This window comes from Sphaeramia orbicularis, chromosome 4 (genome assembly GCF_902148855.1).
Source record: "Sphaeramia orbicularis chromosome 4, fSphaOr1.1, whole genome shotgun sequence".
Taxonomy (NCBI): domain Eukaryota; kingdom Metazoa; phylum Chordata; class Actinopteri; order Kurtiformes; family Apogonidae; genus Sphaeramia; species Sphaeramia orbicularis.
The window spans coordinates 50,169,924-50,184,606 of NC_043960.1; the positions used below are offsets into that span (position 1 = coordinate 50,169,924).

Consider the following 14,683-nt stretch of genomic DNA (forward strand, 5'->3'; position numbering starts at 1 on the left):
CATTGAATTCACTGACCACAGACTTTTAATTTTTGATGCATTTTAGAAAATGCCCCAAGTTTTCTGAAAATGGGGTTTATTTGGGTTACTGGCACTCTAATGGTTTGAAAAAGCATGTCAGTGAGCATAAATGAAGACAGCAGACCTGACTCAGTAAAAGCAAATTTATTCAAACTGGCTACACAATCACAAAAGCATCAATGTGCACTTTTAATAAAACAGTCCCATGTTGCTTCCACAAAGACCTGAAGTCACTCTTATTAAACAGTCATGTAGTTTTATCTTTGTATTCAATAATAATAAAAAATATATATTCTAGCGGGGGTCATAATTGTGGTTTCCTGTGGATCAGCCCTTTAAGTGCTCAACGTAACTTGCTTTACATTATTCTTTAAATACTGTACACTTGAACCCTCAACACAAACCCTGTTTACACTCCTATCACAGTTCTCCCAGCATAAACACCAGTAAACATTACTGGATGAGGACATATTAAATCATTTAGTGGTGAACTATTGTGTGTGATTGTACTTTGTTAAAATCTACAAATCCATGATAACCCAACTGAAGTCACAACAGAATTAGACACATATTTTCATTTTCAGTAATGTGTAAAAAATACACTTAAAAATGGCAAGTGTTTCACTCATTCCCTGCGGTGTTCTAGTTTAGTCCTGTAAAATAAGCCATGCACATTCATTCAATTCAATCGTTAAATTTTTTCCTTCACTCATGTTTCATAATGTGTTCTGGCATCTGAAACACAGACCTAACCCAGGCAATACCTCAAAAGTTTGAGCAAAATAAAAAAGTCACAATAAGGCCTGGACCAAAGTGTTTGCAAAAAGATGAATGTACAAGCACAAAGGGCTTCATATCAAGTGCTTGTGATTGATTAGTCTTGAAACAGCAGCCAAGGCACAAAAACAAAAAATCTTGTAAATTAATTCTGATGAAAAAAAAAAAAAAAACCCTCATGGAAGTATTATGGACACACAGTAAGTAACAAACATACATATGTGTGGCTGGAGTCCATATTTTAGGTGCAATACATCTTTTTCAAAGGCATCTTTTGATCAGAAACAGGGAGCAGTTTTTCTGTCATGATATTTATTCTTCGTGCACCAGGGGGCGCTGTATCTCTTCTAAAATGTGAAGTAAAAACAAAACGACAGTAGAACTATAACTCGTCATTACTCAGGGTTTTCTGTAGTAGCTTGTATTCACAGACTACAGCAACATTACTCTTAAAGTAAACAATTCATAAAAATCTAAAGTCTATAAAGTGGTTTATTAACAGTTACTACAATCAATGTTTTAAAGTCTATGTACAATCAACTGTGCTTTGCATGTGGACACAAAGCTGCAGGAAAGAGCAGCACATCTTCCTAAATTTAATATCATAAAACACATCTTAAAGAGACGGATTTTTTTTTTTTTTTAAATAAAAAAGTTTTTGTCTGTTTTGTGGAAAAAGGATAAAAGCGTTATAGCAGAGTATCCTCACATATTTACACATTTCCCTTTACTACAAGAAGAAACTGCTTAAAATACAAAAAAATATGCAAAATAACAGTGAATGATGGAAAGGAAAGGTCACTGTCTTCTTCTTTTGCTTTTTTCTAATGTTGAGTGTCCAGATTTAAAACCAACTCTGCTTCTTTGCTCTCCAATCAATGGTAAAAGAAATAAAAACAAGTAAATGGATGCAGACCTACCCTGATCTGAAATCATCTGTGGACCATGAGGGATGTACAAACAAAGGCCATATGTGGATATTAAATCTCAGGAAACACATCTAGTGCAGGTGTGGGTTAAGGGTTGGGTAGTGATTAGGGGTGGTGGTAGGTGGTTGGATGGTGGTTAGTGGTTGGTTGGTGGGGGGTGGTTGGAGGCTACTTCACTATCTTGCTTTGGGCAGTCTGCTGTTGATATTCCTCTGGTTGGTCAAGTTGTTCAGCACACAGTTGTTTGCCAACGATGCTAGTTTGGAGTTGATGGAGCCCTTCCTTTGCTCCCAGTTGCTCTCATCTCCATCACCCTCAAGTTCATCGTCTTCCTCCTCGTCCACTTCACTCTCCTCGTCACTGCGCTCATCACGCTCCACCTTCAGAATCAAATTAATATAGAAATTCAACAGTTTTGTGTGCATAGGTAGCTGTGGATTCATTAATTTCCCATTCTATCTGCTTAGTCTGCTGGAATTTAACACCACACTGCTCTCACCTTGCCCATGAATACAAACTTGTAGACCATGCGCAGGATGAGATAAGCCCAGAAGATGTGCAGCGCTTGCAGAACGAACAGCAAAGCATTGAAGAAATAGTAACCGTTGAAAGGCTCGAAGAACTCTAAAGACACTACAAGCGTTGTGTAGATGACTCTGCAAACAAACACACAATGTCTAAGCCAAGAAAAGTGCAAAAAAGGTTCAACAGAGTTGTCTATAGTAGTATATCCACTGTTAGTAGTAGTATTAACAGATATGAGTGTTTGTACTAGTTATTGGTAGTTACACTAGTAACAGCAGTTCTCTCTCTCTCTTTAACCCTCTCTCTTTAACCCTTTAAATGGTCATGCCAGTCGTCCATCCTCCACAGTCGGGGTCTACTCCAGGTTTCTGCCTCTTAAAAGTAGTTTTTCTTTCCACTGTCACTAAGTGTTTGCTTCTGGATGATTCTGTTGGTGTCTGTGAATTGGCTTAAGAGCCTGGTTTAGACCAGCTCTAAATGTAAAGTGTCATCAGATAACTTTTTTATGATGTGGCTCTATATAAATACAATTTGACTGATTGATTGTATTAGTGTGTTGGTATTCCAGTCTTTAACACAATTTTAATTCCAAATCAAATAATAAGAATAAAACTGAAGAAACATGCAGATAAATTATGAAATCAAGTGTTGCAGTAACTTACCTGCCAGGAAATACAACTAGCCTCGTGACCAGAAATACCACAGAGAAGATGACAAACAGCGTGTCACATGTCCTCCTCCAGCCAGCATAGTGGAACATTTTAGCAGACTGTAGGAGACACAAAGGAAAAAGGCAAGGGGTTTTTATTTCTGGATGCAAGAAAGAAAGACAGGCCCAACATGCTTTACATCTGTAATTGATGGTTTATTGTGTGATACAGTATTTAGTGACATGTAACAGTCTGTCCAATCCAATCAAGTATCTTTGGCATCTGATACAGAGAGGTCTTAAGTCCATCTTAAAGGACTTAAAGGATTGGCTGCTGATGTCTTGGTGCCAGATACCACAGCACACACTCACAGGTCTTGTGGAGTCAAGAAATTATTTTTTGGTGGCAATGAAATTCAGTTTTTGGGTGCACTATAACCACATATCACCACTAGGATACGCCAAAGCACATGCACCACAATTTTAAAATATTAATTTAAATTAAAATAAAAATATACAATACAATGTGGTGTCAGCCTTTTATTTTTTATATGTAAATTTCACCCATCTATTCTTCAAACATGTAATTTTTTCCACAGCTCTATTGTTAAAGTCTGTCATGTCCCTGACAAGTGTCTTTTCCACTGATAGTATGGACAATGTATTTAGACCAGGGCTTCTAAAAGATAGAAGTTAAGTTATAGATTAAATAGCATAGTTGCTATTGCTCCTACCAGGATTCTAACCCCAGTCTACCGCATGTAAGTAAATAGTGTTGACCAGTGAGCTACACATCTGTCATATCACAGTCTTGTAGTATTACCGATTGAGCTCATATTTCTAAGGAAGGTCTTGGCTCTTTTCAGGATGTGACGTTTACTCCCATGGATCATGCTTGGGCACAAAAGAGCCCAGAGGCTCTCCTATCTCTTGTATCGATGGGGGTCTACTGTGCATGCACCATTTATGAGTCCGTTATGGTAAACGAGAGCCCTTGAGCACAGATTTTCACGCCCCAAAGAGTCACGTCATGTCACATCACGTCACGTCTCGTCACGTCACGTCACATCACGTCACATCACGTCACATCATGTGACTGCTCACTTGCCCATAATAACCGAAAACATTTTTAAACTACACTTGAATGCAGATTATACACAGCAGTCATGGGCTGTATCATGTATAGCTTGTTTATTTAAATATTCATGTTTTTGTAAAATTATTTTATGTGATTCCAATCATCTTCTTCTTTATTTGAGACAGGTGGGGGGGTGCCCTAGCACCCTCCACTGACAAGCCACCACTGTGATTAACCTGTCATTATCAACAGGCTATGTACCACGGTCCTTTAAAGTAGCTGTAATCTAACCTCTTCTTAAAAAACCTAGCCTCGACCCTGCAGTTTCAGCTGACTATAGACCTATATCGAACCTTCCATTCATATCTAAGATTCTGGAGAAAATATTAGCCAATCAGTTATGTGATTTCCTTCAAGCCAACAGTTTATTTGAGAACTTCCAGTCAGGTTTTAGGGAACATTATACGAGGGGCGTTCAATAGGTAATGCCCCTGACCCACTTCCCATAGCAGTAGAGCAACGAAACTTGGCACAGTTATTAGTCTTTCTCTACATAGGAACCACCCAGAGTTATGCATTTCTCCCATCGTTTGATGCAGCTCTGGAGACCGTTTTTGTAGAACACCCCAGGTTGGTCCTCCAACCACGACGTGACTTCAGAAATCAAGGCTGCATCATCTGGGAAACACTTTCCTTTCAAAAACAACTTCATGGCTGGGAAGAGGTGAAAGTCAGAGGGTGCAAGGTCAGGAGAGTAGGGAGGATGGGGGAGGATTTCATAGCCACACGCCCGTGCTTCTGATCTGGCGACATGCGAGTTGTGGACCGGAGCATTGTCCTGCAGGAGGAGGATACCTTTGCTGATCTTGCCCCGCCTCTTGATTTTGATAGCTTCTCTTAATTTCCTCACAAGTGAAGCATAATAGGCTCCTGTAATTGTGGTACCCTTTGCCAGGAAATCTGTCATCACTACTCCGTCCTGGTCCCAGAAGACTGTGAGCATGACCTTGCCAGTGGAGGGCTGCACCCTTGCCTTCTTTGGAGGTGGTGAGTCCAAGTGCTTCCACTTCACTGACTGGGCTTTGGTCTCTGGATCATAGTGATAGACCCAGGTTTCATCCTGTGTAATCAGTCTTTTGAAAAATTTTGACTCATCTTCTTGGCACATCTCCAAATTCATCCTCGAGCACTCGATGCGTTCTTGCTTCTGGAAAGGTGTGAGCAACCTGGGAATCCATCTGGCAGACACCTTATTCATATGCAAATGGTCATGAATGATAGTTTTCACAGACCCTGTACTAATCTTGACCTCTTGGGCTATTTGGCGAATAGTAATGCGCCGATCTTCTAAAATGGCAGCCTCAACTTGACGGACAGATGCCTCATCAATGGCAGAAGGGGGGCGACCAGGTCTGGGAGCTGTTTCCACAGACTTCCGGCCATGTTTGAATTCACAATGCCAGTGTTTTACAAGGTCATATGATGGGGCATCATCACCCTAAGTTTCTTTCATTTCATCAAAAGTCTCCTGTGGTGTGCGTCCTTTCAAATACAAAAACTCACTGCGCGACACTCAACAGGCTCCATTTCACACCAGACTCAGTTCAAACACTTGTAAATCAGAAACCACAATTAGTTCAGAGCTGTAATTTGCCACATAACCCATAGAGATATAAATCATTGCACAGGCAAAATTTCAGCTAGATCAGACAACTGGAAGTGGGTCAGGGGCATTACTTATTGAACGCCCCTCGTAGCACAGAAACAGCATTTGTCAAAGTTACCAATGACCTTCTAACTGTTTCCGATATGAGATTTGTTTCTATACTGGTTTTATTAGATCTTAGTGCAGCATTCGACACTGTCTACCATCACATGCCCCTGCAATGATCTGAATAATCAATTAATATTAAAGGAACTGCATAAATGTGGTTTATCCTGTCTAACAGATCATTATCTCTTTGTTAATGTTAATAATGAATCTTCTCAGTGCACCACAGTCGGTCATGGAGCTCCTCATGGCTCAGTTGTTGGATCAATACTGTTTATGTTTACCCTGGAGCCCAAAACCACCGTGAGGAATCTAAGCATTATAGTCAATCAGGATTTACAATTTAACTCACATAAAACAGATTTCTAAAACTGTCTTTTTCCATCTGCGTAATATTGCTATAATCAGGCATATTTTAACACAGAATAATGCAGAAAAATTAATCCATGCTTTTGTTACATCCACACTAGATTATTGTAATTCACTTTTCTCAGGCTGTCCCAAAAAGTTTTTAAAGGCCCTTCAGTTAATCCAGAATGCTGCTGCCCATGTACTGATGAGAACCAGTATCAGGAGACCACATTTCTCCTGTGTTGGCTTCTCTGCACTGGCTTCCTGTAAAAGCTAGGACAGACATTAAACTACTCCTTCTCACTTACAAAGCCCTTCACGGCCAGGCGTCTGCTTATCTGAAAGAGCTTTTAGTTCTATACAATCCATTTAGAGCACTACGCTCTCAACATGTAGGTTTACTGGTGGTTCCTAGAATCTCCAAAAGTAGGACGGGAGCTAGAGCCTTTAGCCATCAAGCTTGACTAGTGTGGAACCACCTCCCTGTCTCAGTCCAGGAGGCAGACACCCTTTCTATGTTTAAGAGTAGGCTAAAAACTTCCTTTTTCATGAAACTTATAGTTATAGCTCAGGCTGCTATAGGCTTAAACAACACTTGTTCTTTTTTCTATTATTTTATTTTTGTTTTGTTTTTTCCCCCTATGTTTTGTATTATGTTTATGTCTGAAATAAACTAAACTAAACTAAAACTAAACTGCTGGGAGACTCATACACTGACCTCTCCTCTGCTCATCCTCTTCTCTGACCTTCTCTCTCCTAATCTTCTCCTTTATTCACGCCCCAGCAAATACATGTTACTGACTTGACATCCTCCCTGGAGTCTCTGTGGTTTGTCACCTCGCAGGTTTTTCCTGGATCATCTCTGGACCTTCTGCTGTGGTCCTGCTTCTCTCCTGCCTTCATCTTCATTATTCATTTATCCATATAGTTGTGATAGTGTTTATTATATAGTTACATAGATGGAAGAGCTTTCTGTCATTTGTACTAACAGTTGCAGTAGCAGTATATCCACTATTAATACTTGTATTTGTAGTAGTAGTATTACCAGTTATGGACATTTGTTGTAGATATTGGTAATTACACTAGAATCAGCTGTTCTACTTTTTAACAGTTGTAGTTCAGTTTGCTGTGCTTACATATGTCTCCCCCTATTTCCTACCTCCCCCAATCTCTCTCTCTCTTTTTTTTCTCCTCCTTTACCCTCTCTCTTCAACCCCAACTCACCAAAATTGGCATGCATGTCAGGTCTGGGAAAAATTTGATAAAATGTCAAAATTAACCCCATAGGTGCCAAAATGTACTCTCTAGTGCCACCTATGTAAAAAAAAAAAAAAAGATAATGTCCCTAGTGGCCAATAGGAATGTCATACAGACATGAAACCAACGCTAAAATTTTTGTTTGATGATCCACTACAAATGATACACGGACACCCATGAGCTAAGTCCAACAGGAAGTGTGGAAATGTGCCTTTCAAAAAAAATTTCTAAAAACATCTCCTCTAAAACCATTTGTCATATTGGCTTCTAAATAGCACCAAATAACAGAGTAAACCCTTGACCAAAAAAGTTGAATATAACTTTGTCATAACTATCTTAGTTTTTTTTTTTTTTTTTTTTTAATAAGCCCGGAAATTTGCGAAGTCTGGAACTCATTTTTCACTTCTGACCTTTCCCTACCTGTTATACATCCATACGTTCACAAGACTCACCACAACTCTTACATGCAAAAATTTTTGAGATACAATGTACCGTTATGGATTAATTGCAATTTGTTTCTTTTTCCACTTAAAACTGTAATTTGACCCCCTCAACATGCTCCAGAACTCACCAAATTTGGCTTGCATGTCATGGCTGTCAAACAGTTTGATACAATATTAAAATTAACCCCTTAGATGCCAAAATGGGCTCTATAGCGCCATCTATATACACAAAAACCCACAAAAACGCCCCTAGTGGCCAGTAGAAAAGTCGTGGTATGGAGAGAATTTTTTTTCTTTATTCATCAATCAAAAAGAATGGATTTGCAATTAAAAAAGAATAGATTTGCAACCAGAAAAGAGATTTGAGAGCAAAAGACAGTAAGTGGCAATCAAAAAAAAGATCATTTTGCTTGTAAATCAGTCCTTTTTGCTTGTGAGTTAAAAACTTTTGCTTGAGATTTCAAAAGTTTTGCTTGAACATCACTCCTCTTTGTTTGCAACTTCAAAAGTTTTGCTTGCCAATTTAACTGCACTTAATGGGTACTGGGCACTTGATGGATGAGAGAAGAAACTCTAAATGGACGTATTGCTGGGTTTGGCCTGGCTTCAGGGCTGGGTCCAGCTTCCATGTTAAACCCACAACTCAGTTGTGTTATGTTACTGAGAGGTCAGTTCATAGTTTATCGCTCTTTGAAATTGAAATGTGTCCCAGAAGTAATGGATTACACTAAACAGCATTGGTTACGGAAGACTTCGAGTTGCAGGTTTGATCAGTCCATAACACCTTCCAGTCTTCAGCAGTCCACTGGTGATGTTTCATGGCCCTGGCAAGCCTTTTTTCTTATTCTGAAGTCTCAGCAATGGCTTTCTTGCTGCAGCTCGACCCATCAAACCTGCAACTGGAAGTCTTCTCTTCACAGTTGAAACTGAGACTTGCTTACTACAACCACTATTGAGCTGTGCTTGAAGCTGTTGCTGCTGCTGGCAGTCCAGGGAGACATGAACCTTCTGGACCCTCAGTGCTGCTCAAATAACCCCGGATGGCACTGCTGTTAGAGACGCCTTCAAAGACTACTTTCTGACAAATGAGGGGAGGGTTGCTTGGCAGGATGCTGTCATCCAATGAGGACGATGCACCAGTGAAGCCTGAGCAGTTCAGCGCATTTCACCTGTAGTATGCCCACTGTTAGAACTGGGGGTAGTAGTATTAACAGTTAAGTGATAACAGCTATGGGTATTTGTACTTAAACTAGTAATAGCAGATGTAGTTTTAACAGTTATATTTCAGTTTGCAGTGCATCCATGTGTCTCCCCCTATCTTCCCCCTCCTCCCCGTGCTTTCTCTCTCTCTCTTCCTTTAACCCTCTCTCTTTAACCCTTTAACTGGTCATGTCAGTCATCCATCCTCCAGAGTCGGGGTCTCCTCCAGGTTTCTGACTGTTAAAGGGAGTTTTTCCTTCCAAAGTCACCAAGTGTTTGCTCCTGGAGGATTCTGTTGGTGTCTGTGAATTGGTTTAAGAGTCTGGTTTAGACCAGCTCTAAATGTAAAATGTCATCAGACGTTTGTTAGGATTTGGCGCTAAAAAAATTAAATTTGATTTGATAACAGTGTTTAATGTACACTATAGTTTACCTACCTGATTACCAACTTTACTACAATGTTTCATTTATTTTAAATGGGCTAAAACAGAAATGCTGTTGCTGAAATGATCACATGTAATTATTAATGGAAAAACTGTACGCATCAGCGTCATTGTTTGAACACAACATCCTTATCATTGTCTCATTATGACTTGTGCTGGACAATACCCCATCACACCTCAGGTCACATGACTAGCGCTGATGGGACAACTATCTTAACATCTTAAGTGATGTTATCTGTGATATATGACACCCCGGAAAATCCACCTCACAAAAAACCACAATGAACCTGTTGTTTAACTGATGAATGAACAGGTAAGAATTTTACTGCCACACAGGGAACTTCCCTATTCTTTTTTTCCCAGAGAATTCTAATGCTTGTCTGAGTTCACACTGGAGCACAGGTTTACCCTGTGTTAGGGTGTAAGAATGGAATACTTCCTCATTATATACTGTACACAATGGCTGTGTTTATAGTTTCTGCTGTCAAACAACCACACTGTAGAATGTCAAGTGCAATGCCTTTGGCCTTTCACAACATTACACACAACTTATTTGAATCTAATTCTTACTCTATTACAAATGCATTAAAACCTTTAAGACATTCTACAATAGAGGTGAAAGAGTAAGTTTACATGTACATTAACCCTAAACTGTCAATGATCATGCCATGGGCATTCCTAGCCCATTTTTAGGGGTGCTGAAGCACCCCTAAATTGATTTCAAGCTCCCCTAAAATATTTTAAGGTTGCTGAAATTTTTTTCTTTTTTCTTGTTTACTTTATGTCCATTCTTAACATGCTAGAAAAATGTCAAAACCATAAACAGTACATGGTTGAAATGTAATATTTTAACAACAAAAATACAAGGACACAACAGCACATGGACAGAGCGGAATTCGAACCATCAACCCTTCAGTTACTGGACGACCCGCTCTACCACCTGAGCCATGGCCGGCCCCCACTTGTTTTACAGCTTCCTTTTTTGTTCTGTTTTATTTCTTTCATTTGTTGACTTGTCATAGATGTTGTGTTACTTTACGTGCTCCTTTTTGAATCTGTTTCCTGTCATTATTGAACTGTCCTCTATAAGAGTTTGTATATTGTATTGTATGTTTGAAAGTTCCAATAAAAAAAAAAAAAAACCTGTATAGAGAAGTGTGAGGTGGCGCTGCCGTGCAGAGTTGGGATACACTAGTGGTGTAAGTACCTGGTTTAAACCAGGAAACGTGACACTTTTTTTTTTTTTTTTTTTTTTTTTTATTTCTACCACTTAATACTAACACATTATTATCACCAGTCCCTATTTTTGCTGCACTGAAATGTAGATCACTGTTTATGTTGTTAGGTACGAATTAGCTGATGTTTTTTCTAGCTACGAAACGTTCCATGTGGTTCAGTCAACCTCTGTTGTCTGTTTGAACTGGACTGAGAGAAGCTGCTGTTGTGTCATGTGCATGTGTTCATATTAAAAACAAGGTGCTACACTCTGTATCTGACTGGCTAACTGACTGGATGCCCATTAACTCCTTTGTGTTGTGTGTGTGTGTGTGTGTGTGTGTGTGTGTGTGTGCAGACAGACAGCCAGCCTCATCATGGACATACAATTGTTTTGTTTTTTTTGTAAGAAAAGAGCCAGATTCAGGTAAGAGTGTAAGATCAACTCATGTAACCTCATTTTCCACAGCAATCAAATATTCTACTAGAATGATGTTGTAAGTTGGATAAATGTATCAGTTTATATGTCCTATTAGATATAAAACTCATTGTTGGGTTATTTGCCTTTTAGTTAAAGCACAAAGAGAGAGAGGGGAGCAGAGAGCCATTTAACATATACACTGGTCTACAATTTTTTTGAAATTATCTGCCTCAGAGATTAAATGTGCTAAATGTCACATATTTTAATCAGATTAATTGGAAAACAAATGACAAAAGTGCTGGTTTGCTGATGTTTTGAAGGTATATAATAAAGTGTTACTCCACATTTTGGTTTATGTACATTTATACAACAGATTTATAAATGTTCCACTGACAGATCCTGTAAAGTGAATGTATTATCATGTGCAGACAGTGTTTTGAAGTAGAGCTGGTAGCTCTGAGACTAATATTCCTCTGGAGTTAAACCCATTCTCTCGTATAAGTATACATTGAGGAGCTGCTGTATCAAATTGGGGGATTGTCTTCCACCAGAAATGAGGGTTAGGGTATATTCCTTTTATGATTTCAATCCATTCCTCTTTTACTGTAGCTCATCATTTAAATAACTTTTATCAGATTTGATGGTTTAGTCACAGAGTTTCCCCTACCTAAAAAATGTTATGCTTTTCTTTCACAAATGTAGGAATGATGGTATGAAATTGCGTTAAAGTGTACAAAACAGTGACATTTCTCTTGCCTGGCCAGCCAGCACTCTGGGTGCTCAGCACCCCTAAACCTCTGGTCCTAGAATTGCCCCTGGATCGCGCGATTAGATCTCATGAACTTTGGAAATTTCCTTTTTCATTGGTACAAATCGAATGACGTTCTGTAATATGAAATCATTGTTCAGCTTCATTTATTTCACATTTGAGACATTCGTGAAAATGAATGGCAGACAACATTTGTGCCCAAAAAGTGATATTACTAAAAAAATATTTTTAGACATGTTTTCTACGCTTCCCTGTTACTTTATTCATATATTCCACTACCTTTGTGGAGCTAAGACTTTGGTAAACCTATTTCAAGCACTAAAACACTCCACATGAATGAAAATGTGTTTTCACAAGAGATTTGAACATTTTCACAAATCTGACTTCAACCTTTCAGCATTTGGGCTGAATTATCTATTTTTTACCATGAACTAGGACAAAAATAGGTCTGACTCTACATGAAGCTGAGATCATCCTGAACATTTTAATATAAAACATTGTGTTGTGTTATTTGCAAGTACCTTTAAAAGGTGAAATTAAGAAGTAATGATAATCATGGATTGGATTTCTTCGCGCTTTTCAAGGCACTCAAACTACTTTACATTCTTGATCCATTATTCATTCATTCACATTCACACACTGGTGGTGGTAAACTCCACCTGTATCCACAGCTGCCCTGGGGCACACTGATGGAAACGAGCCATCTGACCACCACCAAACATTCATAAACATTCATACACCAGTGTGAGTAGCACACACGGCACACACGGCACATGAATAGGACAGAGTGGGATTCAAACTCCCAATCCTATGGTTGTATGTGAGACCTTTTCAACAGTATGTGAGACCTTTTCAACCTTGAGAATTTTCTGAATAAGGCACCTTTTCTGAAATGTGGGATATGTTGATGTTATTCTGTGGACGTGTATCCATCACATTCAGAATATGATTCTCATTTGTGGATTTTGCTGCAGGTTGCCTGTCACCTGGAGACAAAGATCCACTCTGGTGCAGATGAATACTCCAGAGAATAGTCTATATTTCTGGTCAGAAGGAGAGAAACGTCTACGTTGAAGTGACAGAGGATATCAGCATATATTTTGGATCTGAAAAATATGTAAAAGCTGACCTTTTCAAGAAGATGTTTGCCTCCAGTGAAACCTTGGGAACCCCCCCCCCCATTTTTAAAATGTGGTATATGTAAATACGAATACTACTGGGAGATTCATTTTCATTACCATGTAAACAACTTATAAAGAACATTATCTTTTTTGGAATAAGGGCAAAAACTGTAATATTTAGTATATGTAAATGCAGTCACTACGTGGAGACATCTGGGTGACTTCTCTAAATAGTGTTCCAAGTTGCTGAATAAATCAGAGGAAGGAATTCAAGTGCAGTGCTTTACCTCGAGAAGGAAGTCAGAGGAGTCATGCACCAGCATCACCAGTGTCCCAACCCTCACATAGTTGCCACAGTAGGAGAAACCAATGAGGAATATGGTGGCAATGTGATGAATGACCTGCTCCTTGAAGTCCTGCCACACACACATAAATGGACAAGAGCACACATACACATGAAAGAGATGTACAGCAACTGAATGTGAACTTGAGCCCTAACCCTAACCCTGTGGTCTAGTAAATCATGTGTCCTGATGAAATGAATGCAGAATTACATGCCATCAATGGTTTGAGTCAGGGCCTGAGGCTAAAAATTCCACCCAAATATGTGTTTTACTTTCAAAACAGTTAAAAGTAAATCTGGCACAGATGATGTGATACTGATATCATTGCAGCAGTTCGTGTTGACACCAATGAATCTGTCAAACCACATAACTGTCTCAAACAAATAGCCTTAACATTTACATCTTATCCAAATCTCAAATCATTACCAACAAAGACATATAACTACGATCAGGTTTAGGAAACTGAATGAATGGATGTTTATTTAAAAAAAAAAACAACTAAAAAACAAAAAAGTGCAGTTGAAAGACCATTCTTTTTTCAGAAGTATACTTAAAAAACAATATAATTCCAAAAAAACCTAACTATTTTCAAACAATTTAATTTTATATAGCTGATATTTTGTCAAGTGCATTTGCAGTTTGCAGATTTTTTCCAGACAGGACTTGTGTCCCAATCCACATTCACTTCTACTTTTATGTCAGTAAATTTCCAGCATGTGCTTATCTTCTAAGTCTTGCAATATACAGTTTTAAACTGAGTAGACAAAGTTATGATGTAACAACCGGTAATCCAGTGCTTAATCCATATTTTGTACAACTGTGCCATGAGGAAAACATTTGGATTACACAGAGGAAAAAACCACAACACAAAACAGACCGAGCAGTTGAGTGATACCATTTAGATTTTTGGTACTGACCACTCGACTATCGGAGTTCAGCTTTCAGATGTAAAAATGGGGACATTTAGAGGAAACCACTACTCTGACAAATTACAGGAATTTATTCTGAGGTTTAGTGTTTGTGTCGGTGGGCTACATCCTTAAAAAACATACTCACTTTTCGCTTGATGTCTACAGAAACACACAGGAGCAGTGACAAATAGAAGGTCAACTCCAAGATGTAATACCAGTAATGAGACTCAGCCACGGGCTAGAAAAAAGGTAGAAACAACAAGAAGTGTAAATGCTTTGGAATGCAGTTGCACCAATACAAATTCAAAGCATTGTGCTTTTCTGTGTAACCTTAGAAAAACATTCTTTGACATCAACAAACACAAGAGCTTGTCATATAGGTCAGTCATATAAAATGAAACACAAATGATAAAACACTGATATTACTGTCTGACACTGGCTGCTCCAGCATATTTGTG

General features: G+C 38.8%; 1 protein-coding gene across 2 annotated transcripts in view; it reads right to left on the reverse strand.

Moving 5' to 3' along the window:
• Positions 1–149: 149 nt before the first annotated feature.
• The window catches only part of cers4a (ceramide synthase 4a), a 47,425-nt gene continuing 32,891 nt past the window's right edge, over positions 150–14,683 (reverse strand). For both annotated transcript variants that reach the window (XM_030132114.1, XM_030132116.1), the window contains exons 7-11: positions 14,371–14,463; positions 13,258–13,386; positions 2,915–3,021; positions 2,227–2,383; positions 150–2,107 (exon numbers count right to left, since the gene is read on the reverse strand). In XM_030132114.1, the coding sequence (XP_029987974.1) occupies positions 1,904–2,107; positions 2,227–2,383; positions 2,915–3,021; positions 13,258–13,386; positions 14,371–14,463 (690 nt within the window). In that variant the 3' untranslated portion in view covers positions 150–1,903. The remainder of the gene's footprint in view (positions 2,108–2,226; positions 2,384–2,914; positions 3,022–13,257; positions 13,387–14,370; positions 14,464–14,683) is intronic.